Below are 24,923 nucleotides of genomic sequence, written 5' to 3' on the forward strand. Positions count from 1 at the left end.
GGGGGGTAGGGGGACAGATAGTATTATGTATAATTTTAGGGACATAAATAAAACTGGTCAATCAAATGTAAAGGGAGGATAAAATTAAGAGGACTTTTATATGTTGCGGAGTTGCACTAGGGGCTATTATACGGCTGCATTGGGGGGTTGGCCACTGTAAGGGGGCATTATACTATATGGGGTCCAGTAAGGTCGATATTACACTATGCTTGTTGGTGGGGCAAAGTGGCGTGGTTTAGAAAAAAGGGAGAGCAGACTTTTTGTCCCTCTTTCTCTCACCCATAAGTTGGGGGTAAGTTGGGACGTCTTTACTTTTATATTTATTAAGATATAACCTAACTATATACAGTTCTGTAGAAAATAGAGTTTTATTGTTCAAATTAAAAAAAAATACGCGCTGTGTGAACAGGTCTTTTCTATTACAATCAATATGAAGCTCTTTGTTGCCCTCCTGATGATCTGCGCATGCGCGTCACACTGACAGTCACCCTGACGTCTCTTCCTGCACGTGGGTCTACGCGCAGCCATGTGGCTACATGACGTCAGAGGTCGAGCGCCACCATTGGTCCGCTTTCTGTCAGCTGACGCCGAACTGTCCAATCAGAGTACCCTGCAGAAGGTCGCGTCCTTGGTTGCCGGGGCACAAGATGGCGGGGCGCAAGATCTACGGCCGGCTGCGGCACAATGCGGAGTTACCGGCAGCGCTGCTGCTGCCCCCGGAGCCCCCCGGCCCCGCCACCGGCTCCCTGTATCCGCCTATTGTGGCCTCCATGACGGCCCGGAGTAAGGCGTCCAGGCAGCGGCGTATAGCGGGCCACTTCAGCCGGGTGCACGCTCAGACAGACGTGGCCGCCAAGCTGCAGCTCATCACCGGCCTGCGCCGCCTCAAGTACGTGGTGTACCCGCAGAGCCTGGCGCTGCACGCCGACCGCTGGTACCAGCACTTCACCAAGACGGCGTACGTGCGGGGGCTGCCGGGGAGCAGCGGGGCCGGCCCGGGGGAGGCTGCCGACACGTCCGATCTCAAGTCCCGCCTGTGCGATGCGCTGCTACAGGAGCACTACTACGCGCAGAGGGGGCGCTCCTTCCTGTACCGCAGCCAGGAGCTCTGTGCTGCCCCCTTCCTCAGCGCCGCCATGTCCGTCCTTAGCAGCCAGTGCGTCCAGTACAATCCTCTGCTGAGCCGCTGCAGCCTGGGTGAGTGTTCGGGGGATCACACTGGTGTGTGAGGAAGGGGGGGGGTTGGACTACAACCCCCAGCATGCATCTGGTGTGATGGGGGGGACTAGCAATCCCAACATGCATCTGGTGTGATGGGGGGGGGGGGACTACAACTCCCAGCACCACCGTGTTCACAAAGATTGTAGTCTCCTGTGTCCCATTTGTCATGTTGGCAGAATTTCCTCTGACTATCAGTAGGGATGGAGCGACTGGGGGGGGGGGGGTATGATGGGATTTCATGCTTGGTTTGTGATTGGAAACACAGTGTCGTCGCTAGATAAATCTCCATAATACATCTAGACCTAAACACTTGTATCCTGGTAGGAGCAACAGCTTCAGCTCCTTCTAATACCTCTTCTTCTTCATCCTACAGATGTGAAGCCTCAGGTTAACTTCTATTGGTTCCGCGGAGAGACCCGGGTTCCTCGTGGCCACAGAAAAGGCTGTATAGATCCAATCAGGTTTCAGATTGATGACACCCCACTTGTACAGATGAGAGTCCCCGAACCCCTGAAAGAGGTAAGTCTCATCATTGACTAGAGGCTAATTGTACATTTCTGCACCAGCTTGCAGGAAATTCAGCGCTGGCCATGTGCTGTGCCACTGCAGTCAGCTGATCACTGATGTGATGTGTAGGTCATTAAAGAGAACCTGTCATTGAAATTATCCCACCTAAAATAAATACTTCATTAAACGCGGTGATTAAAAAAAAGCATTGCCTGTATCCCTAAATGGTTCTTTCCATAACTGCAGTGTTGTATACAAGTTTACAAACTGATGTTGTAATGTTGTGAGACTAATCAATGAGGCCCTTCATATTCAGAGCATTTCCCTGATTGACAGGTCTTATTGCTACAGATCATGCTGCTGTGTGGAACATTGACAGCTGTTACACCATGAGGCACTTAAAGTCACATGACCGGGGTGATGTCATCTAAGGTCCTGTTCCATCTGCACAATCTACCCCATGTATGTATTTGATCACACGAAATCACAGAACCCTCCATGGACTTCTATTTCTACCCATCCTCCATAGAGCCTGCTGTGATTTAATGTGATCAGATACATACATGGGGTAGACTGTGCAGATGTAACAGAACCTTAGATGACATGAAGTGCTTGAATACTTAGAAGGGGCCTGTGACATGGGGGAGTAGATGGGAGGGGCATGTTGAGCAGGACATGCCCCCTCTGATGCCAGTGAATAGAAGATTGAGTTGATTTATGTGAAGGATAGAATTTTTGGCTAAAAGAAGGGGGTCAGTCAGTTATTAGAGCTCTATAGGAACCTGTCACTGGCTGTAAATGTGCAAATGTGGTGACTGATTCTTTTAATGGGGTTGTACTAAGTTGCATTGTCATATTCTATCTACAGAGAAGGGGCTGATGTTCTGATCAGTGAGAGTCCGATTGTTGAGGCCCTCGCAGATCAGGAGAACAGGGTCCTATTCCCATAATTGCTGGAGCGGCAGGTGCAGATTGTGCCCTGGAATATTCATTATTATGGGGATGTTTTCTGAGCCTTGGACATGTGGCCATTTCTTGTAGAAGCTCCCTGACTGCTTCTGCTAAACTCCCCTTTTTGTGTGTGTGTGTGTGTGTATATATATATATATATATTTTTTTTTTTTCTCCGCTTCAACCAATAAAAGATGTATTTGTCTATTTCTCACCTCCAGATTGTCCCTTTAGACTTTGTTGTACCTGAAGAGGTTCCTGTTGTTCCACATGAGCCGAGCCGGATGCCGCTGTTTCGAAGACAATATGAGAACAAAATATTTATAGGTGAATCAGCATTTCTGTAAAAAAAATATATATATATATATTTTAGAAGGGGTTTTACATAATAAAGGAAATTTACCATCCAACTCCATCATGATAAACCAGAGACATTACTCATAGATCCAGGCCCCGTGACTGTGGTAATCTTCTTATATTTGTTATTCTTGGCCTCCTTCCTTCTAAAATTAACCTTAATAAAGGATGATAATGAGCCTGAAGGGCTCCTGGAGGTGTCACCACAGCCGATCTGTGCTGTTGCTTTACAGGCTTTTACACTGTTTTCCCCCACCACGTCTTCTTTTGCTCTGCACTTCTCCTCTTTCTCTGCCTGATGTAATCTCTCTCAGTGGGTTGGTGGAGGAAGTGGTCCTGCACAGTGTAACATCCTGTGAAGCTGCAGCACGGAGGGGCTCTTGTAACACCCACCAGGAGCTCTTCAGGTTCACTAACATAATTGTAAAAGTTGATTTTAGAAGGAAGGCGGCCATGTATAACAAATATAAGGAGATGACCACAGTCATGGTGCCTGGATCTATGAGTAATGTCCCTGGTTTATCATGATGGATTTTGATGGTAGATTTACTTTAAGATATAGAGGGCTATTTTTTTATATCAAAGGGAAGTGATAAGTGGTTTGATTTTATTTATTTTTTTTTTTGTGCTGCTTCTGCTCCCCATAGATATCAGTGGCCTCTTCTTAGTGTACACGTCCCTCAGCAGGGGGAAAGATGCAGCTTATTACAGTTTTCCATTCTGCTCTTTGCACAGTATGTGATATATACAGGACAATTGGAGGCAAAAGTTATGCCTTCGTCTGCCAGTATGAGTCTATGTATGTGCTCGGCTTATACGTCACAAGCTTTCCTGATGTGTACCCTGAGCACATGCATTAAACGTGGTGTAAACCTAACCCCACTGTGCAAAATAATAGCAGGAGCAAGGTAGGACTAGACAGTATTGTACTACCCCAGAGTAATCATTAAACACTGCAGTATGGCTGTCTGGGTAACTTTGCGGCTTCTCACTTTTTGGCAGTTTTTTTGCTTGGTGTTTGTGCTATGTCTGCTCAGGGTTGTCGACAGGCTGTATATTCTAAAAAATTATTTTTTTCCTCTCTCTCATAAAGGTTCCAAGTTGGACGACCCTTGTAAATTTGGCCACACACAGTTTCACCTTGTACCGGACAAATTCGTAAGGGAAAGGCTACAGAAGCTGAACCGTACAGACCACATAGAGGTGTTCCTGCGAGCCAATGCCATAGCCAGTCTATTTGCCTGGACCGGAGCACAGGCCATGTACCAAGGTGAGGCGGTGTATGTGCACGTTATATGAACTCGGCCTTGGGTGCCATTAGCTTTTATGGAGATTGTGTCCGGGGCACACACAGCTTCATGATCTTCCAGAACAATAAAGGTTTCATTTCCCTTATATTTCCCACCATATTATCCCTACAGCTCATTGAAAACGCCACTCTCCACCTGCCAAGTCCTGTTCCGCCTGACAATATCCCGCAGCTCAAGTATTACTCCCCATCCTTCTGGCCAAGTCCCGGCACCCCTAACAGCAAGTCCCCCTCCATCATTGATGTGCCCTGCTCTTCTCTGGCTGGAAGTGAACATGTGACATCACACAAAAGGGTCCAGATAGGGTCACTTGTCCAGAATGTTTAACAGGTGGATAGGAGATAACCCCCTTTAAAATGTCCTAACATGTCATGACTGTGGGACCTTGCAGAATCAGTGCCACGTCTGTCCATACTTGGTGTTTTGATATTTTGCTTTTGCCCATTTAGAGTAATGGAGCAGAACCTCAAGAGCAGACATAGCCCTTTGGACAGCAATGTGGCAATTGGTAGACAGCCCCTTTAACTTGCACACTCCAGTAGTGATTCTCCCAGTCTGTATGGCAGCACACACTGATCATCTGATCCTCTTGTCCTGCAGGCTTCTGGAGCCGGGCGGATGTCACGCGGCCATTTGTCTCGCAAGCCGTGATTTCTGATGGGAAGTACTTCTCGTTTTTCTGCTACCAGCTGAACACACTGGCACTGGATGTAGGCACAGACCACGACCCAAAACGAAAGAACATTTGTTGGGGCACTGAAAGCGCCCCTCTTTATGAAGCGGTGGAAAACGATGACATTAAAGGATTTAATGATGAGGTGTTCAGGCAGCTGGTTGACTTCTTCCTCAAATCGTCCTCCTAGGTGTCTGGTTCCTCCTTATGTACATATATATATTCATTTATAAACTCATGCACTCAATAAAATGCAACATCAAAGATTTTTACCATTCTGCAAGTGGTTGTTCTCATTGGAGCAGTCCTGAAGCCAGCAGCACATGACATCACGGAGCATGCGCTGGCCCAATTTCACAATCCGAGCACAGTACAGAGGACAAGACTCCAGGTCTCATAGTGATATATGATGCTTGGAGTCCATTCCAACAGATTAGCAGCACCTAATTGTAATCTGCGGGTAAGAAGGCATGGGTGCATCATATACCCACAATGGTCACAGAAATAACATGAATCTGACAAAAGTGCCTGGACAGAAATGATAGGTATGTGAAATCACGGCATGTCCACTAATTGTCATCACATCTACAATATATTGTAATCAGTCAGTGGCCTGTATATAGGGCCACAGGTCCTTCATCTCCCAAGCAGCTTCATGTTCCTGTGACTGCAGTTGCACATATAATTCAGAAATTTAAGATGTATGAGACTATAGGGCAGCACAGTGGCTCAGTGGTTAGCACTACAACCTTGCAGCGCTGGGGTCCTGGCTTTAAGTCCCAGGGTCAACATCTGCAAAGAGTTTGTATGTTCTCTCCCTGTTTGCACGGTTTTCCTCCGGTTTCTCTCCCACACTCCAAAACATACTGGTCGGTTGATTAGATTGTGAGCCCCATGGGAACAGGGACTGATTTGGCAAACTCTGCATAGCGCTGTGTAATCTGTGTGCGCTATAGAAATAAAGGCATTATTAATTATATTACTGTAGCCAACCTCCCTGGACATGGCCACAGGCGGAAAACTGATGACAAAAACCCCAGAAAAATCTTCTGAGACGAATAACGGTGAACTTTAAGAATGACTGTAAAGTATAACATTTTTTTGCCTAACTCTGCAAAAATAAGCAATTCTCTAATTTACTGTTATATGCTATCTGCAGGTGTTAAGCTGCTAGGCTTTACCTTGTCCCCTCAGGCTAATCTCCATTTGCAACGCTTTCTGGTAACCATGGGAATCCGTATAGAACAGCTGGAGATGAGAGGAGGCTTGTTAGGAGGGGCAGAGGAAGAGATGTGCAAGATAACAGGACCTTGCGTGATGTCACAAGCATGTGACTCATCACATACTTCAGGTCCTCAAATTACAAACATGCTGTTGTGATATATTTGAAAGGCCTCCTTGCCCTTAGCTGATGTCACAACCAGGAAGTGCTGCCCACTTCAGCAATAGCTGAATATGATTTTATAAGATGGGCTGATATCAGGCTGATACCAGGCTGTATCTAAGACAACAAATGGATTTTGGAACACAAACGTGCCGGAAGACACTAGTTGAAAAGAGACAGCAGAAATACATGTGCCCTGCTGTGTGCTATCCTCCTCGTGACCGGGTGCCATTGGAGTCTGGGGCCTAAATAGTAAAAAGGACACATAACCCCTAATGCATAGAGGGACGGTAAGATGTGTAAATTTAGGTGCTCTGTAAGGCCACATTCACACTGTCGTATGGGGGGCGTATATACATCACTGTACTATTCCGTAGCTGGGAGACAGATAGGACATCCTATCTTTCCACGGAATACGGCTCCGTGCGCCATATATCAACATGGAGAGGGGCAGGGGTGAGCAGCGCTCACCTCCTCCTCTCCCCGGTGCCGACGCGTAGTACGGCACGGCGTGCACACATTCCCGGCGATTTAACAGGGGATTTTGGCGCATCAACGCCGGCTTGCACGGACACAAATCGGGGGGGGGCAGGCCATCGGACAACCCGACAGATTCGGACAACATGCAGGATTTAACATTTCGAATTGTGTCGCAAGACATGCACTTACAAGCACCAGGAAGAAGTTGAACTCCGGCGGACCTCGGTGGGGAAGCGATAGATGCAGGAACTCAGGTGCACAAGCTTTGTGAATCGCGCCGAACTTCATCTTCGTCGGACTGTCCGAATCGGGGATCGCTACTGGACCAGGTAAGTAAATTTGCCCCATTGTGTGAATATAGCCTTAGGGTGATGTCACATGTTGCGTTTTTGGAGCGTTTTAAAGCATGCATTTTCAGTCCGTTTTTAAATGGACTGAAAGCGCATGCTTTAAAACGCTCCAAAAAACGCAACATGTGGCATCACCCAAAGGCTATATTCACACTGCCGTTGCCCGCCCGTACCGTACCGTAGCGGGCAACGGCAGTGTACGGGGAGAGGAGGAGGAGGTGAGCGCAGCTCACCCCCGCCCCTCTCCATAGCAACCTATGGCGCACGGCGCCGTATTACGGGAAAAGATAGGACAGGTCCTATCTTTTTTCCCGGGTACGGAACGGTACGGTGCCGCACGTGTGCGGCACCGTACCGCTCCCATAGGGTGCCGTGCGCCCATAGAAGTGTATGGGGGACGTATATCGGCCGTATATACGTCCCCCATACGTTAGTGTGAATGTAGCCTTATACAGTATACAGTATATTCTTATACAGGATATTCCGAGCATGTAAACCTTCTTGCCACTAGGGGGCAGTGCCAGACTGTCATTTTACTACAATATAAACACTTTATTGTCTTGTCACATCAGCAAAAACCTTCTAAGCCTCAGTTACAAAACATTTGCCTTGTCCTAAAGCTTTTATATCATCTTTTATATTCACTTCTAAATGATTTTTTTTTAAATCACCATATATATTCTGGTTATAATATTACACGACACCCTAAATCACCCACTGGTGTTATAGGATTTCAGCTAAAAATACTATAATAGGGGGAGGTTTATGAGTGTCTGAGAACAGAACTGTTGTACTTGCCCATGGAAACCAATCAGAGCTCAGCTTTTGTTATTCCAGAGCTGTTTATAAAATGAAAGCTGAGCTCTGATTGGTTGCTGTGAAGAACTAGTACAGTTTTACCTCAGACACTTCTGATAGATCTCCCCCTGTTTTACTCACCAAAGACGTCTGAATTTCCAGCATGATCACATACTAAACACATACCACCTTTTAACCCTAATTTTTTTTTTTTAGATGTGTTTCATTAACGTCCTTGGCCACAAAGCGTTAAAGTCTTCGCCATCCCCTTTAAGGAGAGCAGTGTAGTGTAATGCTTTATTTCTGTGGTAGTGAAGCGAAGGAATCGAACAATCCCTGACGGATTTCCCAGGAGATTATAGGGGCTCACTTGGGGTCACCGCAGTAAGACTCGTAATGTGTAATAATGTTCCAATGAGAAATCTTAATTCCTTCCTGCGCCGCTGCGCCAGACTCGGAGACAAAAGCCGAATATTCAATGATCCAAGAGAAAAAGTTGTTCTAGTTACTAATTAGTCTCTCCGTGCGATGTTTGAGGAACGATAACCAGGAAATGTCATTAATAATTACAATCTGCTGCCGCACAACAGATGCTAAGATCCCACAAATGTCCCGGCTTGTAATTGGATATTGTGACATTTTAACTAATTAGATGTGAGAATCCTGCGGCCTCGTTACTTTCCCCTTTATGTATATTAAACTGATACATACAGCTAATGAATGAGGCCCAAGAGTCACACTTCATCATGGGAGATTAAGATTATAGGAGATGACATTTCCAGAATATCCCACAATGCACTGGGGCTGCAAGAATATAATGCGGAGATGGAAGTTATTATGACTTAGTGGAAGTTGTGTTTTTATGAAGTATCTTCGGATAAATATTATCCCGAAAAATCAACAGAGATTGGGGGGGGTTGGAGAGGACCTTTCACTATCAACTCCAACTCAGCATCGTATATTAGGTGTCATCTCCTTGATTCAGGAATAGTTAGCTCCTAGCATACCCAAGTAGTCAATGTTATTATTTTTGGTTCTTCATAGTCAAATGGGTGGAGCCAGGCTGTGTGCACTGTCCCAGGACCATCCATCTAATACTAGAGAGCGCATTTGGTATACCAGGCACTGAAACTATGATAATTAGTAGTGATGGGAATTACAGCTCTTCTTAGTGAGCTGGCTCATTAGGCTCTGCACACTAAAAAGAGCCGGCTCTTCTGGCTCCTGAATGGCTCCCTATTATATAATCGGGAGCTGCAGGCCAGTCAATCACTCCACTCCACTTTCAACACAATTCTTTTGGGTTAAAGGGGACGTGGTGAGCCAATTAGGGGCACGGTTAAGTGAGCCATCAGCTTACTGACGGGAGTCGGCTCCCGTCATTCACAAAAAAGTAGAGCCGACTCATTCGCGAACGACACATTACTAATAATTAGGCTCTTTACTGTCAAATGGGTGGACCTGGACTGGAGGAGACAGGTAGGCTCTGCCCCTTTGACAGCAGTTGTTAAAATAATGACATTGATAACTCAAAAATGATGGAGTTTAAAAACGACAATGTGGTTATTACTCCGAGCGTGTGTTCCCCTTCTCTAGTTGTTAACTACAACTTTATAATTTGTAAAAATTGTCACAATCTCATTCATGTGGAGGTGGGCTGGAAAGTGAAGTAATATATCAGGACAGAAGTATCAGGCTTAAAGATGCTGCAAATTTAGGGATGAGGGTTCATGGGATACTTGAACCCATGTATTCCAAGTATGCTGGAATCTGGAGAATTTCCTATTAAAGAATGCAAAAGGTTTGGTGGCTTAAAGGGGGTTCATTTATAAACCCATGGGTCAGGTGCTTTGTAGAACATTCTAAAATAGCAAAAATGTAAATGAAACATTAGCCTCCTTATCTGTTTGAAGTAGATGGATCTATTCTAATCAACATCTAACGTCACACTGCTTGCGTCCCGACACAGCAAAAGAGCCGTGAAAAATGAAGAGGGTGCGAACGTTGGTGTGGGAGCATGGCAGTAGTCAAGGTAAGTAAAATATTATAAAATAAGGGAGGCTATATATTATATAATAAGAGGAGCTGTATATAATAAGGGGGGCTGTATATAAGGGGTGCTGTATATAATATAAGAGGGGCTGTATTTAAAATAATTGGGGCTGCATATTATATAATAAGGGGCCTGTAATATTATATAAAAAGGAAGCTGTATAAGGGTCTGTTGTGTCGTGAGAGGTGTACAGCATATGATTTTGGAGCACTGTTATTTAGGTGACTTTATACTGTAAGTGACTGTGATATTTTATGGGCGTAGTGTGAAGATGTGGTGGGAGCTGATGACATTTAGCAGCAAATTCAACAGTGATGGCCAGGAGAAGACGTAATGATGTCCTCTTCCTGTGAGGTACTAGATGCCACTATTGTCTGTGTCACTGAATGACTACTAGCACCTGGAGGGTCAGTCACAGAGGGCCAGTTACTAATTTTACGCAATGTTGTCAGCATTCTTTTATTAGGGTGTAGATTCTTGTTTTAAAAAAAAATGGTCTGTAAATCGGAACCTCATCTCTAAATTTGCAGCATCTTTAAGCCTGACACTTCTGTCTTCTATTACTCTACATGATCCTTGTCTTGTCGGGCCACATGGTTGAAGGTTTTGTGAAGATAACCAATTCTATACATATCTAATTGTCAGAATTGCTCAGTCCCAAGATAATTTGGGCTCCTTAACCCCTTCCAGAACAGGTTTGAACAGTCTATGAAAGAAATATCTCTGATAAATCAAGTCAGCGTATATTTATCTATGTGTCAGAGGATTTGCAATGTTTGACATTTTATTGGAAAGTCAGTGACATGTTTGGGATGTGATTTCTGTGCCATGTGTAATGTAATCTGGATATTAGACATGGTAGGGGCAGATCTGCCTGGAATGACCCAAGTTTTGAAAAAAAATGCAAAAACAAACATGCAGCGCGTAGGACTGCCAGGAATATACAACTCCAGACCACCAGAAAACATTCCCCTGCCATCCATGCCAAGAACGTCTGGAAGCAGACTACATGGGACCAGCTCGTCTAGGAATGTCCCGTGACGGACAACAGAGGACACGGCCAGCAGCCTCTGGGAATCGGGAGAACTGCTCATTTTTTACTCTTTTATTTTAAATAGGAAAAGACACCTTACGTGATGTATCTATGGAGAATAGGAGCAGATGCAGAGACCACCTGTCCGCTCTCCTGGTATGTCTGGTTTTGTGAATATTTGTATTCCCTTGAAAATAACAATTGTGTAGTCTCTGCTTTCAGAACATTGAATTTTGTCATTTCTCGATTATTTCTTTTGAAAGAAATGCAGCACCAGAACCCAGTTCAGTAAGGAAATGCAGCATCGGAACCAGCTAAGTATATAAAATGGAACCAAGCTCAGTGTACAAACTATTGAGGGCAGAATTTTGGGCTCATGTGTAATGCCACAAAATGTATACTGTTCTGTTGTTCCCCTAGAGCAGGGGTCAGGAACCTTTTTGGCTGAGAGAGCCATGATCGCCACATATTTTAAAATGTCATTCTGTAAGAGCCGTACAATATGCGCAAGCCCCCCAGTAGATAGGGTGTCACAGGTGCCCCTGCGATCTACGCCTCGGAGCGCAGGCACACTTGTGTCCCTCTCAGTGGCAGCGCCCCTTTCCGAGTTCACTCACCTCTCCACGTTCCTGCTCCCATCCCGGACGGCCAGTACGCACGTGCTGGCACTTGCAGGTTTAAAGGGCCAGCGCGCCGCTTATTGACGCTGCCTACTTCCTGGGTTCCTATAAAGACCTATAAAGGTCTTCCTTATGCCTGTGAGGAAGCTTTCAACAGTGTTTCCTTCCCAAGTGTTGACCTTCCATTGTGACCCCGGACATGTTCCTGATTCTGCCAGCCCTGACCTCTTGCTCCGTCCCCAACCTTGCATCATTGCCGCCGGCCTGTTCCTGACCATGAGACTGCCTAGTGATCCTGTACCTCGACCTTGGCTGCCACCGTGGAAAGTCGCGCCTGTGGAACGACCTGGTAGTACCACACTGCAACAAGACCATCCTGCTTTGCGGCGGGCTCTGGTGAAGACCAGGTGCCACTTAGATTCCGGTCCCAGGTGTCGGCTTACTTCATAGGCCGTGGTGGTTCATTACTCCAAATCCGGACACCCACCAGATACCTCCCAGTAAATAGGTAGCCACAGCACATGCCCCCCAGTATATAGGTTGCCACAGCACATGCTTCCCAGGAGATAGGTAGACACAGCACATGCTTCCCAGGAGATAGGTAGACACAGCACATGCTTCCCAGGAGATAGGTAGACACAGCACATGCTTCCCAGGAGATATGTAGACACAGCACATGCTTCCCCGGAGATGGGTAGTCACAGCACATGCTTCCCAGGAGATGGGTAGTCACAGCACATGCCCACCAGTAGTCACAGCAAAAAAAAATTAATAGAAACTTACCAGCGCGCCCTGCAGCCAGCTCCTCATTGCTCTTCTCTTTGACCCTGGCCTAGACGATGGTGGCAATGGCACCTGGGTCGTACAAAGGATGTAGGAAGCAATAACATTGCTGCCTGTGTCCAGTGATCAGTATAAGACACGCAGCAGCCATCACTAGTTATTAAAGATCTGTCTGAGAGCCAGATGCTGCCGACAAAAGAGCCACATCTGGCTCCCGAGCCATAGGTTCCCTACCCCTGCCCTAGAGATAACTATTATGTTCACACACATGTATGGGGGAGGTATATACGGCTGACGTATATACGGCCGATATACGTCCCCCATACTCTTCTATGGGCTCACGGCGCCCTACGGGAGCGGTACGGTGCCGCACGCGCGCGGCTCCGTACCGCTCCGTAGCCCAGGAAAAGATAGGATATGTCCTATCTTTTCCCATATTACGGCGCCGCGCCCATATGTCGCTATGGAGAGGGGCGGGGGTGAGCGGCGCTCACCTCCTCCTCCTCTCCCCGCGATGCCGTGTACCCTCCGTGCTATGGTGCGGCGGGCACACGGCAGTGTGCATGTAGCCTTACCAATATTGTCATGCCCAGATTAAGGTGGGTGGCAGCCCCTTGGCGCAAAATCTGGTGGAGGACCCCCACAGAATGTACCCCAGACAGGGTACACATTTAGAATCCATGTAATAGGTAGGGTCCCATCTTAGTCAGTAAACCATGTAATAGACATGTTCCCCCTTTAGGCCTCATGCACCAAAACGTAAGGGGGACCACATCATGATCTCCATAAATGTTTACGGTGCCCCAGTAATAAATATACATCCCCCCAGTAATAAATATACATCCGCCAGTATTAAATATACATCCCCCCAGTAATGAATATACATCCCCCTAGTAACTAATACATTTACAGACCCCTAATAATTAATAAATATACAGCCCTCAGAAACTAATAAATTACAGCCCCCAAGTAACTAGTATACAGCTGCCCAGTAATATACAGTCCCCAGTGTACAATATCAACCCCCCCAGTAATTAATATAAAGCCCCCAGTGTACATTATATCAGCCCCCCAGTAACTAATATATAGCCCCCAAGTAACTAGTATACAGCTCCCCAGTAACTAATAACTAATATACAGCCCCCAGTGTACAATGTATCAACCCCCAGTAACTAGTATACAGCCCCCCGTGTACAACTTATCATCACCCCAGTAAAATAATAAAAGTTAACTCATTCTCTCCCTACCCCCGATGGTCGGTGATCTCCTCCTCTTTTGGGATGTTGGTGTCCTGGTGCAGGCGGTGGAGTGTGTGATGTCACTGCTCTGGGATCCCAACAACCTATGGCAGAGCAGTGAACGTATTATTTCCTGCTCTGCCATAGACACAAATTTAGCGGCTTGGTGGGGGTGGGGGTGGGGGTGGGGTGCAGAACTGAACTTGTATCCAAACACATAGTGGGTGATTTAGGCCGCCATTAGACCACATGACCTCATTTTCACTAAAAACAGTGTGTTATCATTAACCTTGCACCCAGACAAAATCCTCTGTGTAGTCCCATGGATTGGGCTTTGGTTTGGATGTATTTCACAAAAAACATGTGACTTGTCTGTGCTCCAGACTGCTCAGCTCTCAGCCCCCACCTTTGTGCTCCTGTACAGCTCCTCCCTCCTGCTCAGTGTGGTGAGCTGACATCAGTGGGAGAGGGAGATGCTGTACTGGAGCTCAAAGGTGGGGGCCAAGTGCTGAGCAGTCTGCAGCACAGATGAGTCACGTGTTGTTTTTTTAAATGCATCCAAACCAAAGCCCAACCCCTGATTCTGTCAGGGTGCAAGGTAAGTTATAACACACTATTATATTGTAATGCAAATGCTTAGAGAAAGCAGAAAGGCATATGTGTAATGCAGCTGTAATGGGCTTTTACAACCTGTCTTTAGTGAAAAGGAGGTCCCTGGTGACAGGTTCCTGCAACACCCTCGCCGATGCAAGGCGGAGAAGTAGTTGCGAATACGTCCCACAGCATGTCACTACATCACACTACATAGTCCTTATAGGACACAGGGGAACACTGCAGTAGTAGATCCTGCCTGGCAAGGCAGGAGTTAAGTGTTTTGTCTGATGTAAGATGTGTCAGCCAATCACCTTTGTTATACTTTGTCTCTGTGAGCTAAGATGTAAGCTGAGATGTAATTGGAGGAGTAGCCACCACCTGACCAAGGGAATTACAAGTCCCTGTCAGGAAACTTCCAGAAGAAGTGAGTCTCTCTCAGGAGAGAGAAGAGAGTGCAGTGTGAGGAGAGAGTTCACTCTCTCAGATTAGAGACTCTGAAGAGTCTGTGCAGCTAGCACACCAGACCAAGAAGCAGGTGAGCCTAGCCCCTGCCTGAAGAGTGGAACTAATAGCTAGTTTAGTGAGAAAAGGGGCTTCATCCTACCTTCAAGGGTGATACCTGAAGCAATCCAGGAGCAAGCTGAAGCATCCTACTAGGACACAGCTACCTCCCAGCCTGCCCTCTGCATCCAGGCTGGCGCTCTACATCCTGTGGCTTCCTCCAACTGCATCTCAGCAATCCACTACTCTGTTAAAGGCACGTTGCTGCGGTTCCTGTCGGTTCCAATAAAGAACTGTAAGTTGTTTTTGTTCAACCTCTGCCTCCGTCTGGTCCCTGCTACTACGGCTGCCATCATCACAGGCACCCTGTCCACTACACAGAGACCCATACTCTGGACACCAAAGGGTTGCCCCAGGGAGATCCGCTATAGCAGCCTCTCCCTCATCATTTCTTGCCAACACCACCCTACTGGAGACCAGCCAGGCTGTAGGACTGCCCTCCGGTTCCCCATACCAAGCACCGTGACACTAGCGTGCCTAGGCCGCAACCGCCAGCCACTCAAGTACTGCGGGCCCCGGCTGACTCCAGGCCCCGAGAAAAGGCTAGGCCCCGGTGGGGGATGTTGCAAGTAGCATCACGAACAGGATCATTACTTCTGTGCCTTATTCTGGCACTAGAGACTATCCTTTATTGAAAAGACTGTGCTGCCTAACCCTGCTGCTGGGTTTAGGCCCAAGTGATTGTGCGTTTCTGCATTGAACTGTATTACTGCTGCCGCGTGGTGTTTCGAGCACCGCTCCAGCACTCAAGAGGTTAAACCCTGCAAAGAACTTTGTCAGCTCTGCTACATGCGGCGCTGCCGCGCCTGAAGCATTTTACCTCACGAAACTGTGGCGCAGCAAGTAATTCCAGCCCGCCAAAACCTTCACTGGCGGGAAAACCCAGAGGCATCGCTAAGCTCCGCCCCCTGCGCGGATGGCGTGAATCCTGCCTCAGCGCGCTGTGGCGCAGCAGAAAATTCAGCCCGCCACAGCCCCTGGAGGGAAAGACTCAAGCTCCGCCCTCTGGCTCGAAACTCTCCCGCGCTGCAATGCCAGTGAGAGCCCACGAGGTACCTCAGAGTCAGCGCAGCCGCCATCCAGCATCAAAGAGGTTAATCGGCCATCTTGGATTTCTCCACGTGCTGTCTCCTGTTCTGCCGACATGCCGCACAGCCTCCGAGATGAAGAACCAAGTGTCGCATGGCTTGCCCACGAGCCTCGGGCCCCTTCCTCTGCTGCACCGCTTACTGCTGTCTTCCGTACGTAGTCTTCAATGGCGGATTCTCCACAGCGGCTGCCTCCTCCGATTCCGGACCTCCTGAGGACCACCGCGGATGTGAGTACCATGGCCCCCAGGGCCTATATCACAGTGACTGTTACTATATCGCCCTTAGCCCCGGCTGGGGTACAGTCCGGCCTCCCTGCAGAGGGTCAACATCTCCCCATAGGAGGCCCGGCTACAAAAGGGACTCTCTTAAAGGGGCCTGACCCCTTATCTAATGCTGCTGACTGTCCTGCGGAGTATCCAGGACCACCTGCTAAGAGGCCCAGGCTGTCCGGGGAGAACGCCCTGCCAGCTACAGAGGTTACCACCGCCAGCGCAACAGCGCCCCCATGAGCTACAGGTCAGTCCAGGAACAAAAATCCTTCAGCTGTCAGCAGTGAAGAAGTTACAGCTCCTGTGGTCATCATCATGCGCTCCACAGCGCCCCCAGCTACAGAAGGTCAGCCAGAGAAGTGCCTGTCTCCTTCCTTTGCTGAGATGCCTGCCGCCGCAGATGACCTCCCTGCTGCTCCAGCTCCAGCTTCTGGGTGTTCCATGTCAGCAGTTCCAGTGTCTACCACCAGATGTCTTCAGGTGACAGATCTCAACACTGCTTTCTTCACCCAGGCTGATGATGTCCCTGCTGCAGTTCCTGCTCCCATGCCTGCAGCCATTGCTCTTGACCACCGAAGAAGATACTGAGTAACCCCTGATGGGCTGAAAGCCTTACCAGGTACTGTGCTTATTGTACATATATATAATTATTACTGATATCCCATTTGGGCTGAGCGCCCGCTATCCCTAAAGAGCCAGAAACTGTCCTGAGACTCTCACCCTTATTTATCACTGTCAAGAGACTCTCCTTGAACTTCCCACTGGCATGTGCTATGATAGCACCCCTTCATCTGCCACAGCAGAGATTCCTACAAAGGACTCTGTCCCTCTACACAAAGAGGAGACCCTTTGCTTCTTTTATTGCACTTTTCCCCTACATCAAGGGCTGTACCCAGAAGATGGACTTTGCTATTAAAGACCTTCTGTGAGACTTTTGCCAACTCCAAGGAAAAGTTGCTACTTCATTGACTTATTTTTATATTGCACTTAATGCCTTCCTTTTAGGGATGGACATTCTGCATGCACTTTTATGCCTTTTCCTTTTCAGGTAAAGAGACATTTTATGCTGCTACCCTGAGTAGCCTACCTCTGTAACGTTTGTAACGTTTTAAGATGTGTACCCATTGGGCTCCTAAGCCAATGTGAGTTTACCAAATGTTTGCACACTGTCAATTTATGCCAGTAGTTTGCACTAACCTTTTTATAGGCTTTGCAGATTGTAGTGTGGCTGTGTCGGACCGTCTCTATGTAAAACCCTGACCGCTATCTTATGCCTCAAACCGAGGTTTGCACGTGGGGGTAGTCCGTAAACTGCGGGTCCTTAGGGGACCTGGCACCTGGATGCCACTCATACAAGGGTAAGAATGTCAGTCGGCAGGTACTTATACATTTGTATAATGTTTAATTGTGTCACATATGCCAATGAATGCATATACACACTATATATTTGTCGCCAGGGAAGAAGTGTTTACATAACAAATATACAGGCCTTGGTGCAAGGAATGGATTACAGTACATGACACCACACCTTTCCTACTGTTCAGTTTGGTTTAATGGCGTTAGCGACCAACTGTCATACTTCGCATTTACATGTCTTTGTCTTAGTCCGACACCAACCCAGGTGCCTGTCTCCAGGACCATGGGCGGTTTTTCCCTACAGATCATATAGCCTGCACTTCACAGAAGTGCCCTTATCTACCTCTGCGCCCCAAACCATCCGTAGTCGAGCCGAGGGCGGCTCTTTCAATTGCCCAGGGGGTATGCAACACCCTCGCCGATGCAAGGCGGAGAAGTAGTTGCGAATACGTCCCACAGCATGTCACTACATCACACTACATAGTCCTTATAGGACACAGGGGAACACTGCAGTAGTAGATCCTGCCTGGCAAGGCAGGAGTTAAGTGTTTTGTCTGATGTAAGATGTGTCAGCCAATCACCTTTGTTATACTTTGTCTCTGTGAGCTAAGATGTAAGCTGAGATGTAATTGGAGGAGTAGCCACCACCTGACCAGGGGAGTTACAAGTCCCTGTCAGGAAACTTCCAGAAGAAGTGAGTCTCTCTCAGGAGAGAGAAGAGAGTGCAGTGTGAGGAGAGAGTTCACTCTCTCAGATTAGAGACTCTGAAGAGTCTGTGCAGCTAGCACACCAGACCAAGAAGCAGGTGAGCCTAGCCCCTGCCTGAAGAGTGGAACTAATAGCTAGTTTAGTGAGGAAAGGGGCTTCATCCTACCTTCAAGGGTGATACCTGAAGCAATCCAGGAGCAAGCTGAAGCATCCTACTAGGACACAGCTACCTCCCAGCCTGCCCTCTGCATCCAGGCTGGCGCTCTACATCCTGTGGCTTCCTCCAACTGCATCTCAGCAATCCACTACTCTGTTAAAGGCACGTTGCTGCGGTTCCTGTCGGTTCCAATAAAGAACTGTAAGTTGCTTTTGTTCAACCTCTGCCTCCGTCTGGTCCCTGCTACTACGGCTGCCATCATCACAGGCACCCTGTCCACTACACAGAGACCCATACTCTGGACACCAAAGGGTTGCCCCAGGGAGATCCGCTATAGCAGCCTCTCCCTCATCATTTCTTGCCAACACCACCCTACTGGAGACCTGCCAGGCTGTAGGACAGCCCTCCGGTTCCCCATACCAAGCACCATGACACTAGCGTGCCTAGGCCGCAACCGCCAGTCACTCCAGTACTGCGGGCCCCGGCTGACTCCAGGCCCCGAGAAAAGGCTAGGCCCCGGTGGGGGATGTTGCATTCCCTTTAAGGGCAAAGTGGTGAGGTCCCCGGCTTTAATCCAGCTCTGAATATAGTTACATCCCTCTCATAGTAGCCAATATAGTCACAGTGCCCACCTACAAAAGTTAATTAGTTATGAGCGGTCCCATTGATATTGTGGCCGAACTCAGACCTGAATTCGAACAACAGCGATCGGTGCTTGCACCATTTGTGTTATTAACCCTTTGAATGGGTCCTCTTACCCACAAGTGCTGGCACCAATATGTTATTATTCTTGGAAGTTTTCCTCTTAACAATAGTTGAGCTTTCCCTAGCGGTGGTTCAGAATTAGATTAGCAACCTTCCTGATAAATATTATGATCTCCAATATTCAAACTGGAACCCAAAGCGGCTGACTAGCCTTCAGAAGGCCTCATCTGCACCCGCCTGGGCTGGCAGATCAGAAACAAGAAGAAGCAGGGGCTGTGTGTGTAAGGAATCCCCCTGGGGCAGTTCCTGTGTAGGTGTCAACCTTCCAAAAAGATGTTATGTGGGTGGCCTATGGTAGCGGCAGGCGAGGGACACACAGAGTTAAGCATAGATCTTTAAAACAACTCACGGTTTCTTTAATTGGAAGGTTCCAAACAGCAGGATGGCAATAACTCATTACTTTGATGGTAGCAGGACTGTAGATTTTCTAGCTGCTGCAATAATGAGAGCTGTTGGCTTATACAAACATAAGAATGGACCAGTGGTCAACTGCGCTGGAAAGATGTCCTATGAGCCAGGTGGGCTCTACTGCATCAGCAGCAAGATAGCAATTTCTGTGGTAGCAGTGTACAGAGACAAACAGAGAGAAAACAATAATTTCTCTGTTCTTTTGAGTTACCAGGGTGCCAGCCAATCATTAGCTTGTTAACTCACAGGAAGATACATTTAACATAAATACATAAATTAACCCTTTCAGTAAAAATATAGAAGAATTGCTTATGTAATTCCCTATATTAGCAACTTGGTGGTAATGTGGTACTAAGGGAAGAAGTATCCAGTTTAATATACAATTGAAGGGATTTTGAGTGTGGATGAGGCCCTTAAATAATTGGCTTTACCTTGAGTTGGAGCCCAACTCAAAATATGCTGTTCTGTTGTCCCCTCATATATAAAGTCCCCTTTTATTTATCCTTCCACATATGATGTCCTCCCTTTGTGTACCCACCGCATTGTGCCCCCTCACTCTCCACTCCTATTGTACCCCAATGTACCCCATTGTGCTCCCCCAGTTTTCCCTCATATTATTACCCACAAATTAATAGCTCTTGGGATGTAAAACAACTTTGCCTATTATCTTTGCTACCTAAATCCAGCAATTCCTTTGCTCTCTCCCTCAGATTACCTCATTGCTGCAGTAGCTGCTTCCACTGCCCTCTCTGTGTATGTAGCAGAGCTGGATGTGTCCAAGAATTCAGATGTCTCCTGCATAGAATAGTGAGGTACAAGATCTCCCCTGTTCTCCATACATCCCTCCATCCCAGTCTGTAATTCTACATAACTTTCTCTGTCTCTATCTGTCCCTCATGCTGCTCCCCTTCTTCCACCTTGTCAACAGCAATATTATCTCTGTGATGGAAGCTGCCAGGCTGTCACCATATACATCCTGTATGTGCACTGTGCATGTCCCCTGCTCCTCCATGTGATGGAAGCTGTCAGGCTGTCACCATATACATCCTGTATGTGCACTGTGCATGTCCCCTGCTCCTCCATGTGATGGAAGCTGTCAGGCTGTCACCATATACATCCTGTATGCGCACTTTGCAGTGTTCAGTGGATTTACTTGTGGGAAACTAAATGTATTTAATGCTAAATTGCTCTGAGAGAGAACTCAAGGCATCATGGAATCTGTGGGCAAGCTAACTGGCCTCAGCTTAAGGGCATAGACTGACAGATATTAGTCTCCGCCCACTTCATCTCTGATGAGAAAGATTTTTGTCAAACACTTTCAGAACAGAAAATGCCAAAACTTTGGAAAGAAAATGTTGAGCAGCACAAAGTAGGCATCATTTTGTTTGTTTTTTAAAGGGGGAATCACATGTAATAATTTTGTAAAAAACACTTTAAGGCCCATTAACCTCCATCTCACATTGTGGCTTCTCTAATTGTGGACCTCTTACCTCCCCTCATATCACCTCCCAGTTAGGAGATATACTATATTGGTATATATGGGGTTTGGATTACTGTATATGGATAACCTATATTAATAGTAAATCCATAGGTTTATGAACAGCCAAGCCTCCTGTAGTTTTAGTATATACGATGGACAACAATAGACATGTGGGGAACATGAACCAATGGAGATATTTTTAGAGAAAGAGAAACTGGATATGATGGAAACCACAATCCTCCACCAGGATTGAGCCTCTAGACAGACTGGGGCTCATTTACTAAGGGTCACGGATTGCACTTTCGTCGGATATTGCACCTTTTTTATGGATTGCACGGCTTGGACAGGTATTTAACAAGTGTCTGCGCTGGGATTTTGGCGCACACAATTGTTTTTTTGGCGCAGCTGTTCTGGCTTCTATGCGTCACTAATTGCAAGGGGGGGGGGGGGCAGGGGCGATCCGACTGATTCGGACTGCGCGTGGGATTTAATTTTCAAATTGTGTTGCAATCCCAAACACTTACATGCACCACTTAAAAGATGGTGAACTCTGTCGGACCTGAGCAGTGAAGTGACACATGCAGGATATCGGGAGCACGATCTCAGTGAATCGCGGCACAGTGCATTATCGCCGGACAATGCACTTTCGGTGAACGCCAGCGGCTGGGTAAGTAAATGTGCCCCACTGACTGACATGGACTTTTGTTACTACACAATGCAAGTTCTTTGTATTTACTTGTAAGATTTTCAAAAACCCTTAATAAAAGATAATCAATTGTTTCACACTTATAATCTAGTAAAAAGTTCATCCTGTCCTACATAAAACAAGTCCCCATACCCTGCATATTTGTAGGAAAAAATGTAGACATATTTACATGGAGAAAAAATATATAAAAGTATATACAGATTTTTCCAGAAAACGTTGTGTAAAACTATAGCTGTAACCTTCTAATTTGTCACTGCCTATAAGAATACTGTATGTTAATTTGATAAAAATAGCGCCAATGAGAAAAAAAAAAAAAACCTATCATGCAACTATATTGGCAGAAAATATTTTTAAAAAATGTGGATTAAATCTGGAATAGATTTAATTTGAATGCTTGAAAATCATTTAGATTTGTATTTTTTTTTTGACCGTCCATTGACCTTTCTCCAAAACGACAACAATTAATACACGCCAAAACGAAATAAAAACTTCCAGGAATTTTCATTGCAGGGAAGCGGTTCTGGTTAGATCAGCAATGGATTTTTGTGGTTTCATGTCCTCAGTAACAGATTATTTGTTACTCAAGACACAGACGAGCAAGTCTCTGCCTCCATAATGGACGGCTTCTCAAAAACTGCACTGATTTCCCAAAATAAGGATCCAGGGCCAGATCCATAATGCAAAAATAGTCATGAATAGTCCATATTAATGTATTTGACCCTTGGCACTATATCAACGCATCATAGGAAACCAGGCCTAGACTAGTCCTACAAATGTATTTGCCTCAGTCCGTCCCTATATAGTCTTCTCTATTTCTTATTTGCCATGGTGACCACTATTCTTTCTGGTCCTTGTGTAGCATTGCTATCATTCCTATTACACCAGCATAGCCCAATTTTCATTCATGGTTGACAGCTCTGTCGTAGACCGTACATGGCTCCCTTTCTCATTTCCGGTCCTCAACATAGATCCCCTTTCCATCCTGCCAACCTAGGCACTTCAGTGGTGTTATGACATGCCATATTCTCTATACTTTGGCAAAAATCTTCTTGGCAGTACAACTCCAGCTGCTACAGTAGGTTGGTCATTGCAGGGATCCAACATACTTGTCCTTGACCTATTTCTCATCCAACATCCTTGTTCTTGACCCATTTTTCAAAGTACTCTAAAGTTGTTCGATGGGTTTACATCCAGTAGACCATTTTTTGGAAGCTGGTGAAAGGAGCAGGCTGAGTGATGATGGTCAGAAGGTTAGGCTGTATCTTGAACGTCTTTTGTGACTTCAATACAGCTGGCGTGGAACCACCGTGTCACCAAGTCAGTTTGAAAACCCCAAGGAATACCCCTAAGTCAAACATGTTGGGTTCTGTGCCTTACAGGTGTCTAACTACCTGGAGTAGTCTAGGTGTTAGTGACATCTGACCGGAGCAAAAATTAGATGTTGGTACATGGCACAAAAGGGACTATACAGACTATAATCAGTACAAATGAGATCATGGAGCAGGATCCAATGTAATGTACAATGTATCCGGACAGCTATGCTAGGGAATGCATGTAAATATAAGAGGGAAACTTTGCAAGTTAATCTTTTAAATAGTCTTTTATTTTAAGAGTAATAAAAGTTGACAAACTTAATTATACAAGACAATGGAGACAATTAGAACATCAGCACCTAACTTTGCTAATTTATGTCTAAGATGGTGGGAAGAGGAAATGGTTTTTAAAGGAAACCTACCATCAGAAATCTACCTATTAAGCTAGATCTGATGGTAGGTGGGTAGTAACATGCTATTATTACCTAAGGAAAAAAGGAATGATAAGTATGCTCACCCGCTCGGTAGTGTTGCTCCGTGAGAATAGTGCTGTGCCCGCTCAGGAGATGAGAAGCTTGGTCCGGTCCAAAGTATGGAATGAAGGTAAAAAAAGAGAATCCTTTGGCACCAGCAGTAAAATTTTAAATGTTTATTTCAAAAATATTTTTAAAAAGTAGAAAAAACTGAAGTGGTAAAGACATGGTACAATAAAATATGTTTGTACAAACACGCTAAAGCTGAGATGACGCGTTTCGGACCGCCATATTATGGTCCTTATTCATACCTCTGCTAGACTGAAAAGAAAAGCCGACATTTAAAGCCAAGTGAGCATGGGGGAGACAGCCCCGTCCACACACACATCATGTGATGGATGATCGTCACCCCTTCACCTTCACCCCTCCCCCACTATTTCTTCTCTGAGACAACCATGGCTAAGCTAGTGCTGTGGAAGACATGCAGCACCTCCTCCAGTGTTTAGTGTATGTGGCAGGTCGTGTGCCGGGGGCCCCCTGACAATCCAGTCCCTATAGCAGCTGCTATGGCTTCTACCATGGTAGGAACGCCAATGGTCTTAAATAAATACTTAAAACTGTTAATATCTTAGCTTAGGTAATGTACAATCATGTCACCGATCAGGAATAATAAATAGTGATGTCACAGGAAAGAAATAATACACACAGAGATGTCATGGTACAGGGAAAATACACAAAGTGATGTCACAGTACAGGGATAATACACACAGTGATGCCACAGTACAGAGATAATACACACAGTGATGTCACAGTACAGTGATAATGCACACAGTGATGTCACAGTACAGGGATAATACACACAGAGATGTCATGGTACAGGGAAAATACACAAAGTGATGTCACAGTACAGGGATAATACACACAGTGATGTCACAGTACAGGGATAATACACACAGTGATGTCACAGTACAGGGATAATACACAAAGTGATGTCACAGTACAGAGATAATACACACGGTGATGTCACAGTACAGAGATAATAAACAGTTATGTTACACTACAGGATACAACACAGAATGATGTCACAGTAGATGAATACTGCACACAGTGATGTCACAGTACAGGGATAATACACACAGTGATGTCACAGTACAGAGATAATACACACAGTGATGTCCCAGTACAGGGATAATACACACAGTGATGTCACAGTACAGAGATAATAAACAGTTATGTTACACTACAGGATACAACACAGAATGATGTCACAGTAGATGAATACTG

The 24,923-nt window shown here is 46.2% G+C and overlaps 1 protein-coding gene across 1 annotated transcript; it reads left to right on the top strand.

The window, feature by feature from the left end:
• The first annotated feature begins 569 nt into the window (after positions 1-569).
• MRPS30 (mitochondrial ribosomal protein S30) lies at positions 570-5,302 on the top strand. Its single transcript, XM_072136396.1, has 5 exons — positions 570-1,197; positions 1,595-1,740; positions 2,901-3,006; positions 4,130-4,306; positions 4,947-5,302. Exons 1-5 carry the CDS (start codon positions 648-650, stop codon positions 5,207-5,209), a joined length of 1,242 nt encoding a protein of 413 aa, XP_071992497.1. The 5' UTR covers positions 570-647; the 3' UTR covers positions 5,210-5,302.
• The last annotated feature ends 19,621 nt before the right edge of the window (positions 5,303-24,923 follow it).

Source organism: Engystomops pustulosus, chromosome 1, assembly GCF_040894005.1.
Source record: "Engystomops pustulosus chromosome 1, aEngPut4.maternal, whole genome shotgun sequence".
Taxonomy (NCBI): domain Eukaryota; kingdom Metazoa; phylum Chordata; class Amphibia; order Anura; family Leptodactylidae; genus Engystomops; species Engystomops pustulosus.

Excerpts from the sequence above, each read along its gene's own strand:
- MRPS30 (XM_072136396.1), top strand. The coding sequence starts at position 648 with ATGGCGGGGCGCAAGATCTACGGCCGGCTGCGGCACAATGCGGAGTTA. Across the intron at positions 1,198-1,594 it reads GCTGAGCCGCTGCAGCCTGG|ATGTGAAGCCTCAGGTTAAC; the intron begins GTGAGTGTTCGG and ends TTCATCCTACAG. Across the intron at positions 4,307-4,946 it reads AGCACAGGCCATGTACCAAG|GCTTCTGGAGCCGGGCGGAT; the intron begins GTGAGGCGGTGT and ends CTTGTCCTGCAG.